Source organism: Anomaloglossus baeobatrachus, chromosome 2 (genome assembly GCF_048569485.1).
Source record: "Anomaloglossus baeobatrachus isolate aAnoBae1 chromosome 2, aAnoBae1.hap1, whole genome shotgun sequence".
NCBI classification, from domain to species: Eukaryota; Metazoa; Chordata; class Amphibia; order Anura; family Aromobatidae; genus Anomaloglossus; species Anomaloglossus baeobatrachus.
Window position 1 is genome coordinate 402,040,899 of NC_134354.1, and position 25,569 is coordinate 402,066,467.

The window sequence follows — 25,569 nt, forward strand, 5'->3', positions numbered from 1 at the left end:
TGCTGCTTTTACACCATAAAAACAATTTTATAGAAAAAAAAATAATTGTTTTTGCATTGCGGTATTCTGAGAGCTAAAGCTTTCTTTATTTCCCTGCTGATGAAGCTGTGTGGTGGCTTTTTTTGTGGGACAAGATGATGTTTTCACTGCAATACCATTTTTATTTACATGTGGCTTTTTTATCATGTTTTATTATACTTTTTTGGAAGATGATAAAAAAGCATTGTTATTTTGCTGTGGCATTTAATTAGGATGTTAACTGGAGGGGTTAACTAGTGTTACAGTTTTAAAGATTGGATAATTCCAATATATGTGGCGATACCAAATATAATATACTTTTTTGTATATTTTTTTACATAAATATACATGTTTATTGGAATCATTTTTTATTTTTTTTATTTTTATTTTGTGATGTTTAAACTTTTTTTTAATTAGTCCCTCTCTGGGACCTTAACTTTTATTACACTGATTGCTGATATAATCCATTGCAAATCATCAGCATTGCAATGGATTATAGCTGTCAGTTGTACACTGACAGGAGCTACTAAGACCATGCTCCTGGCATGATCTCAGAGGCTTGCCGTAGCTAGGTGACACGGAGGTCATCATGACAAGGTTGCTAGAAAAATTATAGTCCTATGAAAATACACACATATAAACTGTACCTTTCTTTATTTTTAATTAATCAACAGGAACTTTAGTAAAGGAGACAGAAGACCGGAAGATATGCTGTGATGGCTTAGATGTGTCGTTAAGTGGGTCTCCTGCTTTTAAAGAGGATGAAGGTTTCTATACAGTTCGTTTGCCTGCTACATCAAGACATCAAGAAAAAACTGCTTATATGTTTGTGAGAGGTAAGCTAGCAATGATACGTTCCCCAATATTTTTTATTAAATTTATGTTGCACTATAGTCTGTGATAGCTTATCTGTTAGGCATACAATATTTTTAAAAGTTATAAAACAGGTATAAAGGCACCAGGGCCAAGATTCTTCAAAGTGTTAATATCAGAAGTTTGTTCCATATTGCAAAATTTTTGTTGATCACAGGATTGTGCAAAGGTTTTGAACCTTTTGTCATTTTCAAGCCAGTTTTAGCCAGCTCCGCAAAAACGGGCAGTTGGTACGCATGCTAGTCTAATTCATGACAAGCAGTGGCAGTAGTGCTGGAGTAAGACTTGTGGCAAGGTGCACGGAGGCAGACAACACATTTCAGCTGAGTCTGATTCATTAAGAGGCATTCGCCAGTTAATGACTCATGCGCCAGTTAATGGATCATGAGCCACTGACTCTAGCATAGGAATTTAAATCAAATTCAGCAACGAGCAGAGACTCCATCCAGTCTTCCTGATTAGATGAAATAAAACATCTCAACTATTGCTTTATTTCATGATACATCTGCTCAGTCTTCCTATTAGTCTCGGGGAGGTACCCCGAGGAAAACGACAATGTGATGCCCAATCTGGAGCAAAAACTACGGCAAAAGGTAGCCACAAACTGGACCCCTCTATCAGAAATAATGTTTTTGCGAACACCATGTAATTTAACGATATGAGAAATGAACAATGTAGCTAAACTCTTAGCATTAGGTAACTTTAAAAATGGAACCAAATAAACCATATTGCTGAAACAGTTCACCACCACACAACAGTATTAACGCCGGGATTAGGTAAATCAGTGACAAAGTCCATAGACAAGTGGGTCCAGGGCTGTGACAGAATCCCATTAGGCAGGAGATAACTTGCTGGGGCCTGATGAGAAGATTTAACCCTGGCATTTACTAACATACCTAACATACAGACTCTGCATTTACGAACATACTCATCAAGAACATCCTTATGAGCGTTCTGCCACCAAAAGGACATAGAAAGAGAGTGTCAGGGGAACCCAGTTGCTCATTCAAATTGGAATCATGTGACGCCCTGGGCTAGCCAGGTAGTCACAGATAGACCCCCGCACTACACCTGTCCCCCAAAAAGGTGTCATCAGCCAACCATTAAAACCCAGTCACCTCCCTCAGTGCTTGATGGACACACCAGGGGGCGGAGCCAGGCAGTTGGCCATGCCCACCGAGGAGTTCAAAGGGCCGGAGGCAGAAAACAAGTCAGTCAGTCGGTCAGTAGTGAGAGGAGTCTGACAGGTGCCGGGGTTGGAGCCTGGCACCTTTGGCTAGGAGGCAAATGGTGGCCTTAGCCTGCAGGAGCCGGGAAGATGGCTCAGTGGAAACGTGGTGGACCGGGACAGGGTAGTGGCCCGCCGGTAATGACCCGGGGAACCGACTCAGAAACCGGAGCACACAGGGGGGTACTCAGACCCTGAAACGAGGTCCAGAATCCACTGGACTGAGTTAATTAACTGATTGCGGTCTGGACTATAGATCCTTTCCCACCCAAGTCTCGACTAAAGACAACAGCCCAACGAGGGGGATAGAACGTCACTGCACAGGCAGAGATATCCCACGGGCCAGCGTCTGCGGGCAAAAGGGCTGTCCCGACATCCACAAAGCCGGGGAGCGGACTCCCATCGCTGAAGCACAGGTAGCCCAAGTACACAACACGGAGCAGGAGAAAGGCCAAGACCACTGAACCGGGTGGGGGACCAGACGCAGCCGGCTGCGGGCACCGACCACCATCAACTTGGTTTAGCAGAGACTTTTGTGTGTCCATAACAGTGAGTACAATAGGGCCATCCGACCGTGTACCACCCTGCACCACCCAGCTATCCCCAACGGGCCCCGGGGCCACCATTCCTGCCCACGGAGGGGTTAACAACTTGCTGCATAACATCTCCCCTGGGTGCCCCGTAACTGCAGCGATGGTGTCTACCTTCACCACATCCCGTGGGTGGCGTCACAAACTCAAGCGCAGCTCCGGCCATGCACCTACCTAACCCCCACCAAAAGCGCCAGCATCCCCTTTCAGAGCGAAGTGACCCCGGGTCCGGAGGCGCTCGAGCCACCCACCAATGAGCCCAGATCCGAGCGGCTCGGCTGCAGCCGAGCGCGGGGCAGTACAATCATGCACCACTTCAAGAAGATCTGTGTATTGTAAGATGGCGACCGGCCTGATTGTGAATGGTCGTCAGGTACCAAGGAAGTGGTATGATTATGGAACTCCGTGCTGGTACCTGTAGTGCCACAGGTTAGTATCATGGTGTTTATAGGGCCCAGGATCATGGATAGCCAGAGAGACGGGTGGGTCTGGCCATCCACATACCCCGCCCATGGGTGTGTTGGAGGTCACTGCTGACTTCTAAAATGGAGTCTGATGTTTGGCACAAGAGAGAGAGAGCTTGGTTTGCAAACTGCAGAGTAGGGAGCTCTGTGTGTGTCAGCCTGTGTGGAGGCTGAACAGAGGTCTGTGGAAATCAGTCTGGAAGGAGACTGCTGCCAGGCTGGTCAGTGAGGTGGCCAAAGGGCCAAACCTCTCCTGGAGGAGAATACTGTGGCAGGGGCCAGTGTGAGTAGGCTGCCATACCTTCCTATGGACGCTAATGGACTATAAGCCCACGGTAGGTGGCAGTACCTATTTTCCTTTGAAGCCACGAGAGGCCTGTTATGTTTATGTTTGCTGTTTATGACAAGTGTTTTAATAAACGGCTGGAATTTTTATAAAGATACTGTGTCTTCCTGTGACCCTGCCTATGCCTACCTGAGCAAATCCTTACAGCATAAAGAGAACAGTACATACAGTGTGCCTAGAAGAAAACCCTCCGATGCACTGTCCTGGGCATCCTTAATGCCCAGTGAGAGATCTATCCCCAGAGCACCCACAGCCACCCCATTGCTAAGAATTCTTTTTTCTTTTAAACAAGACACTTTTATTAAAGAGAAACAACTTTTTCATACTGCTGGATACAAAAATTTAAAATATAATGATCAATCAAATTTCAGGATTTCCAAACTTCCCTCACACTCCCAACAATCCCCCAACCCCCCCCCCCCCCACACACACACACACACATACCGTTACCCATTTTAATTCAAATAGGGTTATCATTCCACCTTAATACTCGAATCACAGAAGTATTGTGTACGGCATGAATCATAAACTTTCACTTATCTGGCATACCAAGCTCTTGCTGAAGGAGAAACATTAAAAATTGTATCACTGACCAGCTCATCTGACACTACCTTTGAACAGTTAATCCACTCCCCCCACAGTTTCCTGAATTTAGTTGTAGCTCCTCTTTTTATATAGACCCATTTACTTTTGCCCAATCAGTGTGTCCATTCCTCAAAGGCTTTATTTCACTGAAAAGCTCACTGTCACCAATATTATAGTTAGATTTGGCTTGAAAGGAGTTTGGACAATAAAAAGCACAAGAATGAAGGTAACCATTCTTTTGTTTTTTGTTTTTTTTTGTAAAACAGCCCCCATCCACAGAAGCTTTGGAAATGACTGTCTTGAGGGCAAAAACAGTATTTTATGCTTTGGCGGACCATGAGTAAAAGTCTGTTCCCTTCTTGGTCATGTCAGTTAAAGGCTTGACTATGATCAATAAATTCTTAATGAACGTCCGATAATAACTAACCTAAAATTCTCAGCGATGCTTTAAGGTACTCGGTTGCACTCAATCAAAAATGGCCTGTATCTTAACGGGATCCATTTGAAACCCTGAAGCAGAAACCATATGACCTAAGAAGTGGTCCTGCTGAACTTCAAAATTAAATTTCTCTAATTTAGCGAATAAATGGTTGTCACAAAGAATCTGAAGTACCTGCCGGACAAGTTCTTGGTGTTCCTGCTGAAAATATGAGTAAATTAATATGCCGACTCTGCTACAAACTGAAGTCGCAGTGAATACAATACAGAACATGACCACAAGTTGCAGCTTCAGGCAGAGACACTGCATGAGCCGCAGCTGTGAGCGGTGACATCGCTCAGTTTACTTGCAGTCACAGCTGAAGGTTCCCACAGTACCCCATCTGTGACCGCAGGTAAACTCACCTCAGGTGAACTCATTGAACTCAGTGACCTAACCTCAGTTGAACTTATTGAGTTCAATGACATCTGCAACTCCTGGTAGAAAACCGTGGGGTTTTTTTGCTAAGAGATGCAGATTTAGTGCTGGATTTTATACACCAAATTCCTGCGCCAAATCTGCATCTTCTGGCAAAAACCCCCACATCTTAATGCGATATGGTTTTGAGGCAATATTGATACAGTTTTTGCCAGAAGATGCAGATTTGGTGAACAAATTTGGTGTATAAATTCAAGCACCAAATTTGCATCTCCTAACAGGAAATCACAAAAAATGTGGTTTCGACTCATTTTTGGTGGGGTTTTCTACCAGAAGATGTAAGAGTCAGAGGCTCTTGCCTGGCACTACTGGCCACCCATTACCTCCCTCTTCCCCCTCCTCTACGAGAAGAAGAGAGATAGATATGGAAGTGCATATGAGCACAAGTCTCTATTCTGCCAATAGTGTCAAAACACTCAAACACTCAACCCCCTCCTTTATGAGGAGATTTGACATGGAGGCTCAGGAAGGGCAAGTGACCACCTCAAATTGCACTGTAGCGATGGGTTGTGCTGGCAATCACAGGAATAGTAAGATCAGAAACAACGAAGCGAGAGACAAGAATGTGTCTGAATTTGCTCTGTAGACTTGAAATGTGCTGGGAGATATGTGTCCACTATCTGGTGTATAAAGTTGTTGATGAAGATAAACCATTGAGTAAAATACTTTTGTTTAAAATGAACTGGTGGTCTCCTTGTTGAAATGAGACATCATCCGGTCCTGGCAAGTCGATGTTTGTTGTAACATGTGGCCTACATGGGCATAGTTCCCATACCTTACAAGTCCACACAATCAGGATCGTGTCCTTCATGTAGCATGCCCAAGTGTCTGGAGTTAATCCCTTGCCCACAACTACTTCGCTAATTTTTCACCAATAATGTCTGATATAAGCAAAGAAAAATAAAGGAGGCATAATATGACAGTGACATAAATGAAACCCCATCTATCACAAAAAAAAGACACAAAAGCAACTTGAATATTCAAATGATGAAAACTATTATAGCTTTTTTAAACCGAATGTACATTTAAACCAAAAATGTGCCTGGCCAGGAATGGGGGTAAGTGGCCTGATCTTGAACTGGTTAAAGAGGACCTGTCACCAGGTCAAACGTTTGAGTTTTCTCATTTTTGGTCTTTATAAATCCCAATTATCATAAATCCAAGACCAGAATTATAAAAACATCAAATTTTATTGTTTTTTTACAAACAATTTAAAACCACCAAATATAGACAAGAGCGCCAGTTACTATATTGTCCCACAATACCTAATATGACCCTAATGACTCCCTAAGATGTCCACTGCCTAACAGCGGAGACCTCCCTAAGGTGATCTGGGGTCCCCGCTCCACAAGCGTGATCTGGGGGTCCTCCGCTTTGTGGAGCGGGGACCTTAGATCAACTTAGGGAGGTCTCCGCTGTTAGGCAGTGGACACTTAGGGAGTCATTAGGCTCATATTAGGTATTGTGGGACAATATAGTAACTGGCACCTTTAACTATACTGGTGCTCTTGTCTATTTTTGGTGTTTTTAAATTGTTTGTAAAAAAAAACAATAAAATTTGCTGTTTTTATAATTCGGGTCTTGGATTTATGATAATTGGACAATTTGGCTTGGATTGTTTTACCTTTGGTTGAAAAATTGTAGTCTTTATACATCCCCTATATGGCTGCAGAGTTATGGGCCTTTTTATTTAGTGCTAATTTTTGGTCTTTACCTGCTATTTAAGACCTGGAGCACAGGAGAGCAGCAGTTTGGACCACATTGACCCTACTGCACAGAATATCTAAAATGATCGGTAAACTGTGTGACCCTTTTACCTTTTTACCTAGAGGTTTCTGAACCCAAGCTATTACATTATATTCTACAAAAGATAAGACGCAGTACAAATATGAGAGCACAGATTTTTTCAACATAGAATAGACTTTGTGCTATCAATTAACATAATGCAAATACTATTCCAGATGACAGTCCATCAAAGAATACAAAAATCTAGCCCTAATATCTATAATGTTTAGAGCAAATTACTAGCTAACAGCAGATCAAAGGAAGACTCCCGCTTTGGGAGCTAGAACAGAGAGCAGATCTGTAGGAGCATCCCCTGCCCTGGCAGTCTCAAGCATCCTTGTATTATATGGGTGTCCATTCACCTGAATGTCTGCTAAGCAATATCACATTATCAGGCAGAGAACATGCCTACCATCTCTCCCAGGTGCTCGTGTCTCCTAATCTGGACATTTGGCAGTCTATTGAGCAAATGGTGGACATCTCAAGACCAAGACCTGAGCAATCTGAAAGCAATTAAAGAGCCTGCTAAGGCTATGTGCGCACAGTGCGTTTTTCGCGGCGTTTTTGCGCGTTTTTCGGGTGCGTTTTTGGCCTCAAAACTGCAAGACTTTGCTTCCCCAGCAAAGTCTATGAGTTTTCATTTTTGCTGTCCGCACACAACTTTTTTTTTAAGCTGTGTTTTTGAGCTTGAAAAAAAAAATGGACATGTCAATTCTTTCCTGCGTTTTTCTGCGTTTTCCGCCCATGCAATGCATTGGAAAAACGCAGCAAAACGCAGAGATCAAAAACGCAGCCAAAAACGCACCAAATCGCGGTAAAAACGCATGCGTCAAAAAAACGCAGCGTGCGCACATAGCCTAAGTAAGAAAAAGCATGAAGAAGGTTTAGTTAGGGATTTAGGCTATGTGCGCACAGTGCGTTTTTCGCGGCGTTTTTCGGGTGCCTTTTTGGCCTCAAAACTGCAGGACTTTGCTTTCCCAACAAAGTCTATGAGTTTTCATTTTTGCTGTCCGCACACAACTTTTTTTTTAAGCTGTGTTTTTGAGCTTGAAAAAAAAAATGGACATGTCAATTCTTTCCTGCGTTTTTCTGCGTTTTCCGCCCATGCAATGCATTGGAAAAACGCAGCAAAACGCAGAGATCAAAAACGCAGCCAAAAACGCACCAAATCGCGGTAAAAACGCATGCGTCAAAAAAACGCAGCGTGCGCACATAGCCTAAGTAAGAAAAAGCATGAAGAAGGTTTAGTTAGGGATTTAGGCTATGTGCGCACAGTGCGTTTTTCGCGGCGTTTTTCGGGTGCCTTTTTGGCCTCAAAACTGCAGGACTTTGCTTTCCCAACAAAGTCTATGAGTTTTCATTTTTGCTGTCCGCACACATCTGTTGTTTTTACCTGCGTCTTTGAGTTAAAAAAAAAAATGGACATGTCAGTTCTTTCCTGCGTTTTTCTGCGTTTTCCGCCCATGCAATGCATTTGAAAAACGCAGCAAAATGCAGAGATCAAAAATGCAGCAAAACGCAGCCAAAAACGCACCAAATCGCGGTAAAAACGCATGCGTTTTTTTATGCGTTTTTTCGGCGCAGGTGCGTTTTTAGCGGCCAAAAACGCAGAGTCAAAAAAACGCAGCGTGCGCACATAGCCTAAGTAAGAAAAAGCATGAAGAAGGTTTAGTTAGGGATTTAAGGAATGATTTTTTTTTTGCAGGCCTCGTCACACGCAGAGATAAATCTTTGGCAGATCTGTGGTTGCTGTGAAATCATGGACATATTGTTCCATTTGTACACAGCCACAAACCTGATTGCACTGATTGTCCACAATTTCACTGCAACCACAGATCTGCCGCAGATTTATCTCTGTGTGTGACAGGGCCTTTACACTAAGGACACATGCACACTTTGAGTATTTGGTGAGTTGTTACCTTAGTATTTAGCGTGGAACAATCAGAGGAAAAGTATAATAGAGACACGAGCACCACTTCTGTATTTATTACCCACTCTTGATTTTGGCTTACAAATTCTGACTGAGGTAAGAAACTCACCAAATAATCATGTGCATATAGCCTAACAGGCAGCGGTTTACCTACCATTCCCTGTTCCAGTGCCAGCTCTTCAACGCTGGCTCTGGTCTTTGTTGACAAGCTGCAGCGGTGATGTCATCTCAGTAGTGACAATCATATTGCCATATTTAAATATATCTACAAAGAGGTTCTATATATTACGTTACATATATTATATTATTATGTTACATAATATTAAAATTCATTATGTTATTTCAATTCTTCTTGCCAAGATGCTGAACCAAATAAGGCCGGGATTTCAGGATCCCCTCTCAGTGTAAAGTGCAATGACATCCAGAGAGACTGTCTACTCCTATCCTGGACTCCTCCAAGTGATGACAGAGGAAGCCCTATAATTGGTTACTTTATTGAGAGGTAAGTGGATAACAAGATGGTAATGGGTGATAGCAGCAATAATGTTATGTTAGCCCCTTCAAGAATAGAGGTAATTTTAGCAAAGCAGGCATCGGTATGCCATCCTGACAGGGAGGCAAAGAAAGTTGTCTTCAACCAGAGATAAATAGGGCACTTATTACTGTCTGTACACATATCACCAGAAAGAAGTGCCAACTTGAATCGTCTCGTATATACAGGGCTGGTATAATGAATTGTGTATTCATAGAACAGATTCAAAAAATGCAACAGCACAGTAAAAGGTGACTCAGTGATGACTCACAACAAGTAATTATTGTAAAGAAACAAAGAGTTGATGGCAGTAAGCGATAATGCGGACACAATGTAAATGACTTTCAGAAGGCAGATCAATACAAAATCAATAATACAGAAAACATAAATGTGATATCTTACATGCAGCTATTGAAGTCTCTAATTTGACAGGCATTATCTGGCATTATTCCAAAATGTGCCAAATACCTGGCAGACCCTGGACTTACCCTGACTAGTGAGCAGGCCAGCAAAAAACTAGTCTTACAAATAATATAAACATGAGGGAGGAGAAACAAACAAGTGAACCAGATACAACAAAAGAGCTCCGATTCTTCTCCAGAGAGGGACTCTACCATATCAGCTGGAAAGATAACAAAAGCTGTCTCCACAGATAAAGCTGGGTTTACACACTGCAACATCGCAAAGGACATCGCTGTAACGTCACCGGTTTGGTGACGCAATAGCGACCTCCCTAAGTCTCTGCTAAGTCGCTGGTGAGCTGTCAAACAGGCAAACCTGGCCAACAACGCAACAGCGATCCGGACCTGCAGAGCGACCTAGCTGGTTGTTGGGGACGTTGATAAGCAGCCTTTTGAAAGGGAAGTTGCTGTAAAGTCTCTGCAAAGTCTTTCACACACTGAAACTTTCCAGCGATGCATGCTGCACAGCGGGAAACAAAGGACCTAGGAATGGTCCTGAACGATTTGTAACGATTACAACTTCACAGCAGGGGCCGGGTCGCTGATAGGTTTCACACACTGCAACATCGCAAACAACATCGCTATTGCGTCACAAAACCGGTGACGTTACAGCGATGTCGTTTGAGATGTTGCAGTGTGTAAACCCAGCTTAACTCCTTCACAGGTCAGCATAGAATGAAGAAGAATCACTGGCATATGGGAGAGCCAGGAGTAAGTTTCAATAATGCAGGCAAGAAGCATAAAGATGCAGCAGCTGAGATTAGAGCTAAATGGAATCTCATCAGAATCAACAAGGAACCCTTAACCCCTTCACCCCCCATCCCCGCCACCGGCAATTTTTCATTTTTGTTTTCTCCTCCCCTTCTTCTAATAGCAATTACTTTTTTATGTCTCCATCAATATTGCCATATGAGGGCTTCTTTTTCTGCGGGATGAGTTGTGCTTTTGCATAAAAAAAATAGTTTTGTTATATAGAGTACTGGAAAATGAGAAAAAAAAAAGTGCAATTACATGATTGTTTTGGGGGTCTTTTATTTACCACTGTCAAGGAAGCAGAAATCTACAGCAGACACCATCCAATTTTCCAAAGTGTTCCTGGGAGTGCAGGCACTCTGTCGGCTCTCACAGGAAGTTAGATCTGGTTACGTCAGGGGTCATTCGCTGACCCCGCGCTACCATTGCAACACTGTGGTATCCCGTGATTGCATAAAGGGGCCGCTAATGGCCCTTCTGAGGCCATTTACGGTAAATTGTTCTGTTAGATTTTGACAGCACAATCTAAGTGATTAGCAGGCGTGTGTGGATTTCTGATCCAGCCCGGGCCTGTTAGCCACACATGTCTGCTGATCAATTCAACAGACATGTGTGAGGATTACCACGGGTTCACTGCGGGAGCCCTCAGTAACCGGGGGAACACAACCTAAGACGTACAGTGGGTACGGAAAGTATTCAGACCCCTTTAAATTTTTCACTCTTTGTTTCATTGCAGCCATTTGGTAAATTCAAAAAAGTTCCTTTTTTTCTCATTAATGTACACTCTGCACCTCATCTTGACAGAAAAAAAACAGAAATGTAGAAATTTTTGCAAATTTATTAAACAAGAAAAACTGAAATATCACATGATCTTAAGTATTCAGACCCTTTGCTCAGAGCAGACGCACCCTTTTGAGCTAGTAGAGCCATGGGGCTTCTTGGGAATTATGCAACAAGTTTGTCACACCTGGATTTGGGGATCCTCTGCCATTCTTCCTTGCAGATCCTTTCTAGTTCCATCAGGATGGATGGTGAATGTTGGAGGACAGCCATTTTCAGGACTTTCCAGAGATGCTCAATTGGGTTTAGGTCAGGGCTCTGGTTAGGCCAGTATAGAATGGAAGGCGAAGGTGAAAATTCGGCCAAGTCTGAGGTCCACAGCACTCTGGAAGAGGTTTTCATCCAGGATATCTCTGTACTTGGCCGCATTCATCTTTCCTTCGATTGCAATCAGTCCTCCTGTCCCTGCAGCTGAAAAACACCCCATTGCATGATGCTTCCACCACCATGTTTCACTGTTGGGATTGTATTGGGCAGGTGATGAGCAGTGTCTGGTTTTCTCTACACATACCACTTAGATTTATCACCAAAAAGTTCTATCTTCGTCTCGTCAGACCAGAGAATCTTATTTCTCATAGTCTGGAAGTCCTTCATGTGTTTTTTTGCAAACTCTATGCGGGCTTTCATATGTCTTGCACTTAGGAGAGGCTTCCATCGGGCCACTCTGCTGTAAAGGCCCGACTGGTGGAGGGCTGCAGTGATAATTCACTTTGTGGAACTTTCTCCCATCTCCCGAGTGCATCTCTGGAGCTTAGCCACAGTGATCTTGGGGTTCTTCTTTGCCTTTCTTATGAAGGCTCTTCTCCCACGATTGCTCAGTTTGGCTGGATGGCCAGATCTAGGAAGAGTTCTGGTGGTCCCAAACATCTTCCATTTAAGGATTATGGAGGCCACTGTGCTCTTAGGAACTTTGAGTACTACAGAAATTCTTTTGGAACCTTGGCAAGATCAGTGCCTTGCCAAAATTCTGTCTCTGAGCTCCTTGGTCAATTACTTTGACCTCATAATTCTCATTTGGTCTGACATGCACTGTGAGCTGTGAGGTCTTATATAGACAGGTGTGTATCTTTCCAAATCTTGTCTTTTCAGTTTTATTAACCACTGCTGGACTCCAATGAAGGAGTAGAACCATCTCAAGAAGGATCACAAGGACATGGACAGCATGTGACTTAAATATGAGTTTCTGAGCAAGGGGTCTGAATACTTATGATCATGTGATATTTCAGTTTTTATTGTTTAATACATTTGCAAAAATTTCTACATTTCTGTTTTTTCTGTCAAGATGGGGTGCACAGTGTACATTAATGAGAAAAAATAAACTTTTTTGAATTTACCAAATGGCTGCAATGAAACAAAGAGAGAAAAATTTAAAGAGGTCTGAATACTTTCCATACCCAATGTATATATACGTCCAAGGTTGGCAAGAGGTTAAGCTCTCCAGCACCAAATGTAGTTAAATCCACTAATGTTAAAAAGAGCCTGAGATCTGCAAATTGACGAATGCGACACATTTGTGACAGCGCAAGTCCAATCCTAATTAGTAACTTTCTTTAATCAGTACCATACGTCTGGACAGGAGGTAGTGGTCAAGCTCACTCAGCGTGTCTACCTTCTGGATCTAGTAATTGGTGTCTGGTTTTTGTAACTTGACCACGAACTCTGCTTTTCAGTGATCGGTCTGTGGTACTTGACCTGCAAAGTCTTGACTTCAGTATCTGTTTTATGGTGCTTGACCGGCAAAGTCTGGTTCTTGGTGTTCAGTCTTTGGTGCTTGATCACAAAGTCTTGTCCTCAATATGTGGTCTTCTGTGTTTGACTACAAAGACTGGTTTTCTATGTGTTCGGGTCACTCCCAAGTGCTTCTCCTGCAATAATGGCCATGAGGCCGCCCCGCTGCTCACACATCTGCCTCCTCTCAAGTCTTGGCACCAACTCCTCCCCTTCTCGAGCACCTCAGGCTTTTGTATTAGACAACTGTGCCACAACTGACCCGGTGTCTTCTCCAAATTCTTCCCTCAAGGAACACACACTCTGTTCTTCTGTTCCTGTCTGCACAGTAAAGCCAGCGGATGGCTACATTTGCTCACAGATGCTGTATGTTGTTGGATGTGTGCATGTTATGTCTGCCATCCGCTTACATGTACAACATATACAATAAAATCACTGTTCAGGCTTCAGACCATTTCAGTCAATGAGGTGTCCTAATCTAATGCAAGAACCATTATAGCTCTGGATCCAAACTTTCTTACTATTTGGGTGAAGAGTTCTATAAAATAGTAATAATTATATGTTGTGTCAGGGCACTTAGCATAAAGTAGCAGAACTTATCAACGACTATGACACTTTTAGGTAATTATAGTACTACAATACTACAAATTATTAAATATTAATAAAAATGACTATTTTTTTTGCACATACAGTAATGTTCAAAAGATTTATGAGGGTGTGAAAAAATACTTCAAAGTAAAAATGTTAAAAAAAAAGATAGACGTGTTAATAGTTTATTTTTTATCAATTAACAAAATACAAAGATTGCAGTGTTTCACCTGCCGCAACAGCACAAAAAAAATGTAACAAGTGATCAAAGCATCATATCTATCCCAAAATGATTTCAATAAAAACACTGGCTCATAGCGCAAAAAACAAGCCCTCACACAGCTCTATATCCCAAAAACTGAAACTGTTACTGCTCTCAGAAATAGCAAGACAAAACAATCACTTATCTCGGGGAGACTCCTATCAGAGGCTCCACGGACCTTGTTTGATTTGCATACTTCCCAGGGAGCAATGCACTTAGGATTTCACTGTGTTCAGCACCTTTGCTGGCTGCCAGAAATGTTTTCTCTGGCTGGTCTCCCCGAGATCAGTGATTGTTTTGTCTTGCTGGTCTACTTGGCATTGCTCCCACCTAGCCAGAATCCTACTCCACACTGATGAGGGGCAATACCCCGAAACAGCTGTCTGTGGATGGATACCTGGCCTTGGTATTTCCCTTGTCATATCTTTAAACTCGTCAAAGAGTTGGATATTGACTAAAAGGGCCACTTAATATGGTGGTTATGGTGGTTTCCTTAAAAAGAGCCACTTCTTGGCTAGGTCCTTCCCGGAGGGATATCTGGCTATTTCCTGTGTCGAGACTCATAACAGAGACTCCATGGACCTTTTTTTATTTGCATACTGCTCTCAGAAATGGCGGCAGAAGCAAACATTTTGTTTGTTTTCAAATTTCTAAAAATCACCGCTTAAATAAAACAATTATTTAAGTTTCGTTTTTGTTTAATCATTCTGACAGGAAGAATGATATTGTTAGGTCGTTTTAACCTTAAAAATAAATTCTGTAAATGTGAAGCCCGGATGTCGCCCCAGGGACATAGATCCACCTTCAGGGATGCCACAGGGTCTTCTTCTAGTATATATTTGGCCACAGGTAAGTTAAGTTTTATTATCGTGACGTCACTCACGGTTTGCGGTCAGGGATTTGGATGACCGCCACTGCAAATTTTAACGAGCATCTGGGGCTGATGGGGTCTGCAGTCAGATGGTGTGGCCTCCCGTGAGTGAGTCTGGCCCCAGGGGCTCAGGTGTGTAGAACAACAGGTCCCAGAATAACTCCGGCTCAGTCCAGAAAGTCTTTCAACTGCTTTTTACTCACTTTCGCTGTTACTGTGAGCTGACCCGGGTGATTCTGTGATAAACCAGGTTGAACCAGGGCTCGTTCAGACCGGTTTGAGTGTAACCATTAACTCGCCTTCCTAGCACTCTTTTTTCCGGATAACCCCTGACTTGAAGTACCGTGGGGGTCTATCCAGGGAAGTCGCTACTGCCTTTTCTTCCCTTTTTGGACCGTTTGCTGGCAGCGTGGACCAGGTGAGCTGGCTTCTGGCTCTGTCTCCTTATGGGTCTCTGCGTTGCTTCGGCGGCTCGGACTCTATATGGTTGGTGAGGGACTTGTAGTTCCCATCACCGGCGGGTTTAGCAGATAGTTAAACTTTAGTCTAATCTAGGGACCTGTTCCCCGTACGTGCCCAGTCACTAGGAGTCCCCGTACTCGACTGACTCTCCCTCTGTCTTTCTGACTGACTGACTGGTAACCGTTCTCCCCCGCTAACGGCTATTCCACGTGCAGAGTCTGACTAGTGTGAGCGTGTCCCCGTCTCCTAGCAACCGCCGCTCACCACTACCAGACTGGCTCGCTCCACTCCTTCCTTTTTGCCTCTGCAACTTTAGTGACCAGCCCCCCCCACTACACCCCTTGATGAGATGTGGAGGCAAGACCCCTCTTGAGTCTACCGAAGGGCCTCCTCTCAAGGTGTGGGAGACCTGGTTGTTATGTGTCTGTGCGTACACACCCTATTCCAGCCTTTAGGATTACCTGGAAGTACTGCACCAGCATGGGTGCAGTACTCAGTGGGCGCCACATAAATAAAAAAAAAAATAGAAAAAAGGCCAGATAAATCATATCATCTACATGACCAACATCCAGATTTGCACCCAGGATGTTCGTTAGACACAACTTATCTTTCATGAATCCATGTTGATTGTCAATTATTATATCATTCCCTATAAAATATTTTGCCAAATTATCTCTTATAATACCATAAAAAACTTTGCACATCTCTGACGTCAAACTTACCGGTTAGTAGTTGCCTGGATCCACCTTCTTACCTTTTTTAAATATCGGTACCACTTTGCATTTTGTTGATTTATAAAACTATTAACACTTCTGGTTTTCAAAGAAATACTCTCACAGTTGCGGCTCTGTCAGTGTTTTCCCACGGCCACCGTGATCAGTCACGTTGTCTAATGTGACCATGCACTGCAACCTCCGGATCTAGCAGAGCTGTGATCATCGTGGGACGTCATGGTGTGGATTACGTCAGACCTGTAGGGATGTTTTGGGGCTAGAGAAAAAGGGTGTGTTTTTTAAAATAAAGGATTTTTCTCTGTGTTTTGTATTTACTTCTTTTTACTTACACAATTACTAATGTGAGGTCTCATAGACCAGAGCTTCATGACAGGTGTGATTTTTTTTTTTTTTTTTTACAAATCACAGGTGTCACTAACCCCTTATATTACCCAAATTGCCACCACTCTAGGGCAATTGGGATGAGCTCGGTAAGTGCCATAATTGGTGCATCTAATGGATGAGGCAATTCTGGGGAGGCTGCAGGCTGCTATTGTTAGGCTGGGGAGGGCCTAATAACTATGGGAATTTCTAGCCTGGGAATACCAACCTCCAGCTGTCAGCTTTATCTTGGCTGAGTATCAAATTTTTTTGGGAAGGACCAAAAGACTTTTTTATATTATTTAAATAAATAATTAACAAAAGCTGCTTGGGTTCCCTTGCATTTTGATACACAGCCAAGATGAGGCACACAGCTGGGGGCTGCACCGAATATTTATACAGGTTAATAATCAGACCCAGAAGCAGTGTGACAGCCGAGCTGAGACTCGGTAAGTATAACTGTCCTGCTTTAATCCCCATTTTGCTTCCCTTTGCAGTCCCATAGACCTTACTACCACCATTTCACAGCACACAAGTTTGGTCCCCATTGACTTATATGGGGCTAATGATCCTAAACACGTCAAAATTCACAATAGACTACCTCAAAAGGCGCAAACTGAAGGCTTTGCAATAGCCATTACAGTCCGCTGACTTGAACATCATTGAAATTCTGTAAATAGACCTCAAAGGAGCAGTGCATGCAAGACGATCCAGAAATCTCCCAGAACTGGAAGACTTTTCCAAGGAAGAATGGATGAAAATTCATCTATCAAGAATTAAAAGACTCTTGAATAGTTACAAAAAGCATTTACAAGCTGATATGTGCTAAAGGAGGTGCTATTAGATACTAATTATACAGGGTGCCCAAACTTTTGCATAGGCCCATTTTCTTTTTGTTGTTAATTTAAAAATGTAAAAGGGGAAAATATTTTTTTTGCCTAAAATACAAAGACAATGTTTTATGGCTTTTAAAGATCATTGCAAATTGCTTAACTGTTTGCAATAGAAATCATTTTGACCAGGGGTGCCCAAACATTTGCATACCACTGTAATTGTGGCAGCAAGCTATAATAAAACTGATTTTTATTTTGTCTTTTTGTTGCTGGAGGTATTAGCAATCAAAGTATTTGTCACAAATTAAGTAACTTTTTTTTAGGTCCAAGTGGGTATTATCAGATCATATATACTGGGGTGTGTAGTACTCCTCTCTCTATGATGCTGACCAATCATAAGTAGGCAGCAACACTCAAAGTAAAGAAGAACACGCCCCACCATAGCTTACAGCAGATTTCTCAGTGTGTGTGATGTAATAATACAGCTCTGATCTCCTGATCTAACTTCCTGCATAAGTCAGTGCAACAAAGGCGGCAGTGCAGCTGAGTTTAGCTGTGTCAGATTGCAAACCTATCTATTAGTTGCAGCAGTGTCAGCTCTGCTTTACTGCACCCCCAAACCCTCACTCCCCATTACAACCCCCTGCCTGTTTAGACATGTTGGTAAGCACACTTATGTCTATTGTGCTTAGATTGTATAGAAGTCCACAAGTAGTCCGGAACATGTGTGAGATATAATGACACCATGTTCTGACCTAAAGTACAAGTTAATTGAACACAACAGACCTATGATAGACAGTGTAGCGGTAATATAGACAGTGTAGAGGGAAGTGGCAGTATCTAAGTGCCAATGCTAGGAGAGGGGGAAAGCTGATAGAAGGGTTTGTAATGAAACTCAAATACTCAGTTGTGCTGCTCCTCTGTCCACACTGACTCATGCAGGAGGTTAGACCAGGAATCAGAGCTGTATCATTACATTTCCCACACTAAGAAACCTGCTGTAAGCTATTGTGAGAACATGTTCTTTCCTCTGAGTGTTGCTGCTTGCTTATGATTTGTCAGCACCATACAGGCGAAGAAGTACATGTCCCCTTGAAATATAGCTGATAACACCCACCTGTACTTGAAAAAAAAAACAAGAGGTAACTGATTTGGTGCCAAATACCTTAATTGCTAATATCTCCACAATAGAAAAGCATATGTAGCACCCATCAGGCTCTAGTCGCTACAGGGTACTGCAACTGCGTTAAGGAGCAGTATCTATCTAGGGCAGGGATTCTCAACTCCAGTCCTCAGGACCCACCAACAGATCATGTTTTCAGGTTTCCCCTCAATATTAGACAGGAAATAATTCCCCAACCTATGCAACATTAAGGAAATCCTGAAAACCTGATTGAGGAAAACCTGAAAACATGATCTGTTGGTGGGTCTGAGGACTGGAGTTGAGAAACACTGATTTAGGGTAAGTGACATTTGGTTTGCTGGTGCTCACACCAGACACATTTCACATGCAGTTAGGTGTCTTCACCACAGGGGGGAGTGGACTGGGGTGGACAGGGAGAGTTAGCCATCCAATAGTATTGGACTTCCCGGTTACCAGAACAACCACTGGGGGGGGCGGATGCCACATGGGGTATAAGAGGAGGTAGCCATGATACATAGTGAGCTTTGCTGGAGGGAAGTCCCCTGTGACCAGACTGGGTGCAGGAGAGCACCAGTGCTGATGGGACACACACACAGCTTATCTTGCCGTTGTTGAGCTTGGGAGCAGGAGCTCAGCCCAGGTTCCTTCTGCTGCTCGCTGGATAGCGAGGACAAATAGGACATTTACACTGACACCGGTGACCACCTGGATCTTGCACTGGATAACTAAAGACTTACCAGCAGTGAACCAGTGTGCTCCCGGGCAATCTCCTAACAAGTGAGTAAAAGACCTGAACTGGAGCTCTTGCCTCAACCTCATTATTTACCAGTGATGCCGTCCCGCGCTCCGGCGCCTACGGCCCACTAACCCCATCACCTACCCCCTGGGGCCCCGGTCGTACTAGCGGGGGGCCCAACATCCAGGCTGCCATTACCATCAGCCCCAGCGGTGGGAGATGTTGTGCAGTGGCGGTTCCATCACCATAACCGCAACCCGCAAGTGGCGTCACGATACAAACTTCATAACTATTCCCCTGTACATAACCCCTTTTAAAGCGACCCCTAGAGTCATGGAACTGGGCAACGGCCACCCAGTGACATATCCCAGTAGTACACCACCCGGGACCAAGTACCCCATAGCCCTGGGGTGAGTCACATAATGTAGTGGCTAGAGATGAGCGAACCGGTCGCGGTTCGGCTCGAGTTCGGTTCGCCGAACGGAGGTCTCGTTCAAGTTCGGTGCGCTGAACGGAGGTCTCGTTCGGTTCAGCGAACGTTCGACGAACCACTCGAACCGCATAGGAAACAATGGCAGGCAATCACAAACACATAAAAACACCTAGAAAACACCCTCAAAGGTGTCCAAAAGGTGACAAACAACTCACAACACAACACAAACACATGGGAAAGTGACAAGGACATATACTCATGCGAAAACAAAAGAGCTGGACAAGGAAAAAGAGAAGGAGACACAGATATAGGCATGGCACGCCCTTCTAAAATCATGTAAAACACCGCAAGGTGACTCCAAGCGGAGTCTCCCTTTTTTCCAAAAATTGGGCCACACACACACCCACCCCTTCAGTGGCAGCATTTGTGCCCCAGTTGTACACTTCACAGCTAGATTTGCATCAAGCACATTCAAAAATACGCCATACTTAACCATCCCCAGGATGACACCGGGGTAGGTAGCAAAGTCTTTCCTGATCCTAGCTCTCTGCATCTTGGATCATTTTTAAAAACCATGTAAGCAAGGGTTACTCCAAGCGGAGTCTCCCTTTTTTCCAAAAATTGGGCCACACACACACCCACCCCTTCAGTGGCAGCACTTGTGCCCCAGTTGTACACTTCACAGCTAGATTTGCATCAAGCACATTCAAAAATACGCCATACTTAACCGTTCCCAGGATGACACCGGGGTAGGTAGCAAAGTCTTTCCTGATCCCAGCTCTGTGCATCTTGGATCATTTTTAAAAACAATGTAAGCAAGAGTTACTCCAAGCGGAGTCTCCCTTTTTTCGAATAATTGGGCCACACACACACCCACCCCTTCAGTGGCAGCACTTGTGCCCCAGTTGTACACTTCACAGCTAGATTTGCATCAAGCACATTCAAAAATACGCCATACTTAACCGTCCCCAGGATGACACCGGGGTAGGTAGCAAAGTCTTTCCTGATCTCAGCTCTGTGCATCTTGGATCATTTTTAAAAACAATGTAAGCAAGGGTTACTCCAAGCGGAGTCTCCCTTTTTTCCAAAAATTGGGCCACACACACACCCACCCCATCAGTGGCAGCACTTGTGCCCTAGTTGTACACTTCACAGCTAGATTTGCATCAAGCACATTAAAAATACACAAGCATTTACTCTCCCCAGGATGACACAGGGGTAGTAAAGTCCTTGCGGATCCATGAATTGTTCATCTTGATGAACGTTAGTCTGTCCACATTGTCACTGGACAGACGCGTACGCTTATCTGTCAGCACACAACCAGCAGCACTGAAGACACGTTCAGAGACAACGCTGGCAGCTGGACACGACAAAATCTCCAAGGCGTAAGTGGAGAGCTCTGGCCATTTTTCAAGATTTGAAGCCCAAAATGAGCAAGGCTCCATTTGCAAAGTAATGGCATCGATGTTCATTTGGAGATACTCCTGTATCATCTTCTCCAGCCATTGACTATGTGTCAGACTTGTTGTCTCTGGTGGCCTTGCAAAGCAGGGTCTTAAAAAAATTATGAAAAGATTCAATAAAATTGCTGCTACCAGCACCAGATACGGTGCTACTGGTACGGGTAGACTGTTGAAGATGACGAGACCGTCCCATGTTTGTCAAGTTACAACTGGAAGATTCACTCCCTGCACCTGCATGGTTGTTTGGTGGAAAAGCCAAGCTAAGATCGAGTAACAGCTTCTGCTGATACTCCTGCATACGTGCGTCCCTTTCTATGGCTGGAATTATGTCACAAAATTTGGACTTGTACCCGGGATCTAATAGTGTGGCAAGCCAGTAGTCATCATCACTTCTAATTTTGACAATACGAGGGTCATGTTGGAGGTAGTATAGCAAGAAGGCACTCATGTGTCTTGCGCAGCCATGCGGACCAAGTCCACGCCGTGTTTGTGGCATAGAGGTGCTAACCGTTCTTTCTTCCTCTGACATCTCCCCCCAACCTCTTTCAACTGAAATTTGACCAAGGTCTCCCTCATCCGCTGAGTCTTCCATGTCCATGGACAGTTTGTCCTCCATTTCTTCATGTTCTCCTGCACCTTCCTCAACATTTCGCCTGCTACCATGCGCCCTTGTTGATCCCTGTCCCCCATGGTCCCATGCCTGCCGCGTTGGTGATGATGAACGTCTGGATTTTGGTGATGTTGTTGTGTCTTGCGCATATGAATCCTCCTGTAGTTCCTCCCCTTCCTGTTGTCCCAACCCCTGACTCCGAATAGTGTTTAGCGTGTGCTCCAGCATGTAAATGACTGGAATTGTCATGCTGATAATGGCATTGTCAGCGCTAAACATATTCGTCGCCATGTCGAAACTGTGCAGAAGGGTGCATAGGTGCTTGATCTTAGACCACTCCATCAGGGTGATCTGCCCCACCTCTGCATCTCGTTGGCCCAGGCTATACGTCATGACGTATTGCACCAGGGCTCGGCGGTGCTGCCACAGTCGCTGTAACATGTGGAGAGTCGAATTCCAGCGTGTCGCCACATCGCATTTCATGTGATGAACCGGCAGGCCGAAAGACGTCTGGAGCAATGCAAGTCGCTCAGCAGCGGTGGTTGAACGGCGGAAGTGAGCAGACAGTTTTCGTGCCCTGTTCAGAAGACCATCTAGGCCGGGATAGTGTGTTAAAAATTGCTGGACAACAAGGTTCAACACGTGAGCCATACAAGGCACGTGTGTCACCTTGCCCAGGTGAAGGGCCGCACCCAGGTTTGCAGCATTGTCGCACACGGCCTTACCAGGCTGCAGGTTGAGTGGAGACAACCATTTATTAAACTCAGTCTCCAGAGCTGCCGACAACTCATCCGCTGTGTGACTCCTATTTCCAAGACATGTCAAGCTAAAGACCGCCTGATGCCGTTGCGCTCTGCTGCCAGCATAGTAATGAGGGGTGCATGATTCCTTCTGCGCAGTGAGCACGCTGGTGGCCTGACCAGGCAGGCTTGGGGCGGAGGTGGAGGACCCAGATGAGGTGGAGGAGGCAGAAGCAGTGACGGAACTTGGACAGACAGAGGATTGACACACAAGTCGTGGGGACGGCAAGACTTGTGCAGCAGACCCTTCACCATCTATCACCATAGTTACCCAGTGCCCAATCAGCGACATGTAACGTCCCTGTCCATGCTTACTGGTCCAAGTATCGGTGGTGAAATGCACCCGTTCACACACAGAGTTTCTCAAGGAAGCGGTGATGTTGTGTGCGACATGCTGGTGTAGCGCGGGCATACCTTTCTTAGAGAAGTAGTGGCGACTGGGCATCTGGTACTGGGGCACAGCGACAGACATAAGGTCTCTAAAATCCTGTGTGTCCACCAGGCGGAAAGGCAGCATTTCGGTAGCCAAGAGCTTACAGAGGGATAAAGTCAACCTCTTAGCTTTGTCATGGGTCGCAGGAAATGGCCTTTTATTTGTCCACATCTGAGGGACAGAGATCTGGCTGCTGTGTGTAGATGGTGTTGAGTAGGGTGTCCCTGGAAAAATGCAGGTTTGTGAGGAAAGTGCAGGCATAGACATGATGTTGCCTTCATCCAACGTTGGTGCTATCGATGTCTGAGAGAGCTGTACACACGCACTTGTTTCCCCTTCCAAACCAACTGACGACCTACCAAGCAAACTGCCTGTTGCGGTTACAGTGGTGGAAGTTGTGCGTGGAAAACCAGGTGTGACAGCTGTCCCCACAGTCCTAGAAGATGAAGAGCGCGCGGATGCACTGGAAGGGGCAGGCGGTGGATGGTTCGCTCCGCTAGGCCGCATTGCAGCACGGTGAGCTTCCCACCGGGACATATGATATTTATTCATGTGACGATTCATGGAAGAAGTTGTCAAACTGCTGAGGTTTTGCCCTCTACTAACAGAATCACGACAAATTTTACAGATCACATAATTTGGGCGATCTTTTGCTATGTCAAAAAAGGACCAGGCTAGGCAAGGCTTAGAGGGCATGCGACCTGCTGATCCACGCCGACTAGTGCTCAGAGGCACAGTGGTGGCTGAGGATGCAGTTGTAGACGTGCTACCAGTACTCCGACTCTGTCCAGGAAGGCGCAAGGTAACTTCGTCGTCAGTTGCATCCTCCTCCACCGTCTCTGTTGACCTCCTCGAGGGCCTGACTGTGGGTTGACAGTAGGTGGGATCTAGAACTTCCTCATCAATTGTTGTGTTTGCACTCCCCTCACCCTCAGACCGAGCCTCTTCTTGCCCTGACCGAATATTTAAGTTGTCATCCCAATCTGGTATCTGCGTCTCATCGTCATCAGTATGTTCCTCATTGTCTATTCCAACAGGTGTTTCAGTTTGTGAATAAGGGTCAACATTATGCTCAGAAACTTGGTCATCACGGCCTGAATCTGAGTCACAAAGGTTCTGGGCATCACTGCAGACCATTTCCTGGTCTGTACTCACTGTAGCTTGGGAGCAGACCTATGATTCCCAGGCTATAGTGTGACTGAACAGCTCTGCAGACTCAGCCATCTCAGTTCCACCATACTGTGCAGGGCGGATGGAGACTTCAGAGCTGGGAGAAAGCAAGTGTGATTGGGATGACAACTCAGAGGACTGGTTTTTTTTGGATGCGGTAGTTGAGGTGGAGGATAGGGCACTTGTTGGACCACTTGAGATCCATTCAAGCATTTTCCTTTTTTGGCCATTCTCTACCTTTGTTCCAGTTGTTCGTGTCCGTAAAAAAGGGAGCACATCGGATTGTCCACGGTAAGTAGTAGACATCTTACTTTTGCTGGAAGATGGTCTATCTTCAGCAGATGTTAATGGAGCTTTGCCACCTTCCCCACGGACAAACCCTTTTTTTCCTTTTCCAACACGCCTCTTCCCCTTTCCACCAGCATCTGTCATTTTGCCACTCATTTTGATTGCAACAAGATTGTGCACTTAAAATGTGGTAGTAAAAATTGAGAGGTGGTGTAGATTGCAGCGGTGGTCTATCTTTATTAACAGCAGAATAAACAACAATAACTATCCCTGACAATGCAACTACGGCCCTTAAACTGGCAGCATAGTTTGTTAGTATAATGGCTTAGTAACAATGAGTTTGAGTGTGCAAAGGGCAAGAGGGTACAGTGGCAGTGTTGTGGGTCTGGGTAGAGGAAAGGAAGCCTCCCTTTCTATCCCTCCTAATGGGGAAATGCAGCGAGGAAATCCCTGACCTTAGCTAAACAGACGCTGTCATCTTGTGTAGCTGTTAAAATCTGTTTTCACGGACCTGACTGTCACCTATGGCTCTGACCCTGCCGGTATTAGCCCTTACAAGGACTAATAGAAACTTCTATCCCTATTCTATATAGCGCTGTGTATAGAGCGTACACAGCAGTATCGGAGACAGGAGCTACGTCAGCTGTGACTGACACCCGGACGCAGAAGAGATAATGGCGTCCGGACGGGCAGATACCCGTTTTTATAATGCAGGGACATGTGACATGCACATCCTATCACACATGCCATTGCTTCTCTGGCTAAAAGTCCACTTAGCTGTGTGTGTGTCTGGGATTGGCTGACATGCTGGCCCGCCCCACTACACGCGCACGCTTAGGGAAGGAAGACAAGGAAAAAAAAAAAAATGGCGATCGCCATTATCCAAACAGCAGTGATCTGAATGCGCTGTTTCCGCACACTATACGCTGAAATTTCATAATAGTGTGAGTCACAGAGTGACTTACACTATTACAGCAGAAAGCCAGCTAGTAATTAGCTTGTCTTTTTGCTGCTAGAACCGTTCTCGAACGTATCTCGAACTATCGAGCTTTAGCAAAAAGCTCGAGTTCTAGTTCGATCTAGAACAGCCCCCAAAATCACTCGAGCCGCGAACTGGAGAACCTTGAACCGCGAACCGCGCTCAACTCTAGTAGTGGCCACTCTGCATTGACTATTACATCGTGTGTTTAGATCAACATGAGGAATTTGCGGAAAGGTCCTCTTTAAGGAATAAGACAAGATATAATGACTGCAAATATACCTTGTCAACATTTACACTAATAATACTGATTTTACTTACCCTTTGCCCTAATTTGCTTAATTAGAGTTGAGC

At 44.6% G+C, this 25,569-nt stretch overlaps 1 protein-coding gene across 1 annotated transcript in view; it reads left to right on the forward strand.

Moving 5' to 3' along the window:
* Positions 1-25,569, forward strand: part of MYOM3 (myomesin 3) — a 284,293-nt gene that overhangs the window by 128,465 nt on the left and 130,259 nt on the right. Inside the window, exons 11-12 of the mRNA XM_075336099.1 lie at positions 693-854; positions 9,096-9,237. Coding sequence (XP_075192214.1) covers positions 693-854; positions 9,096-9,237 — 304 coding nt within the window. The remainder of the gene's footprint in view (positions 1-692; positions 855-9,095; positions 9,238-25,569) is intronic.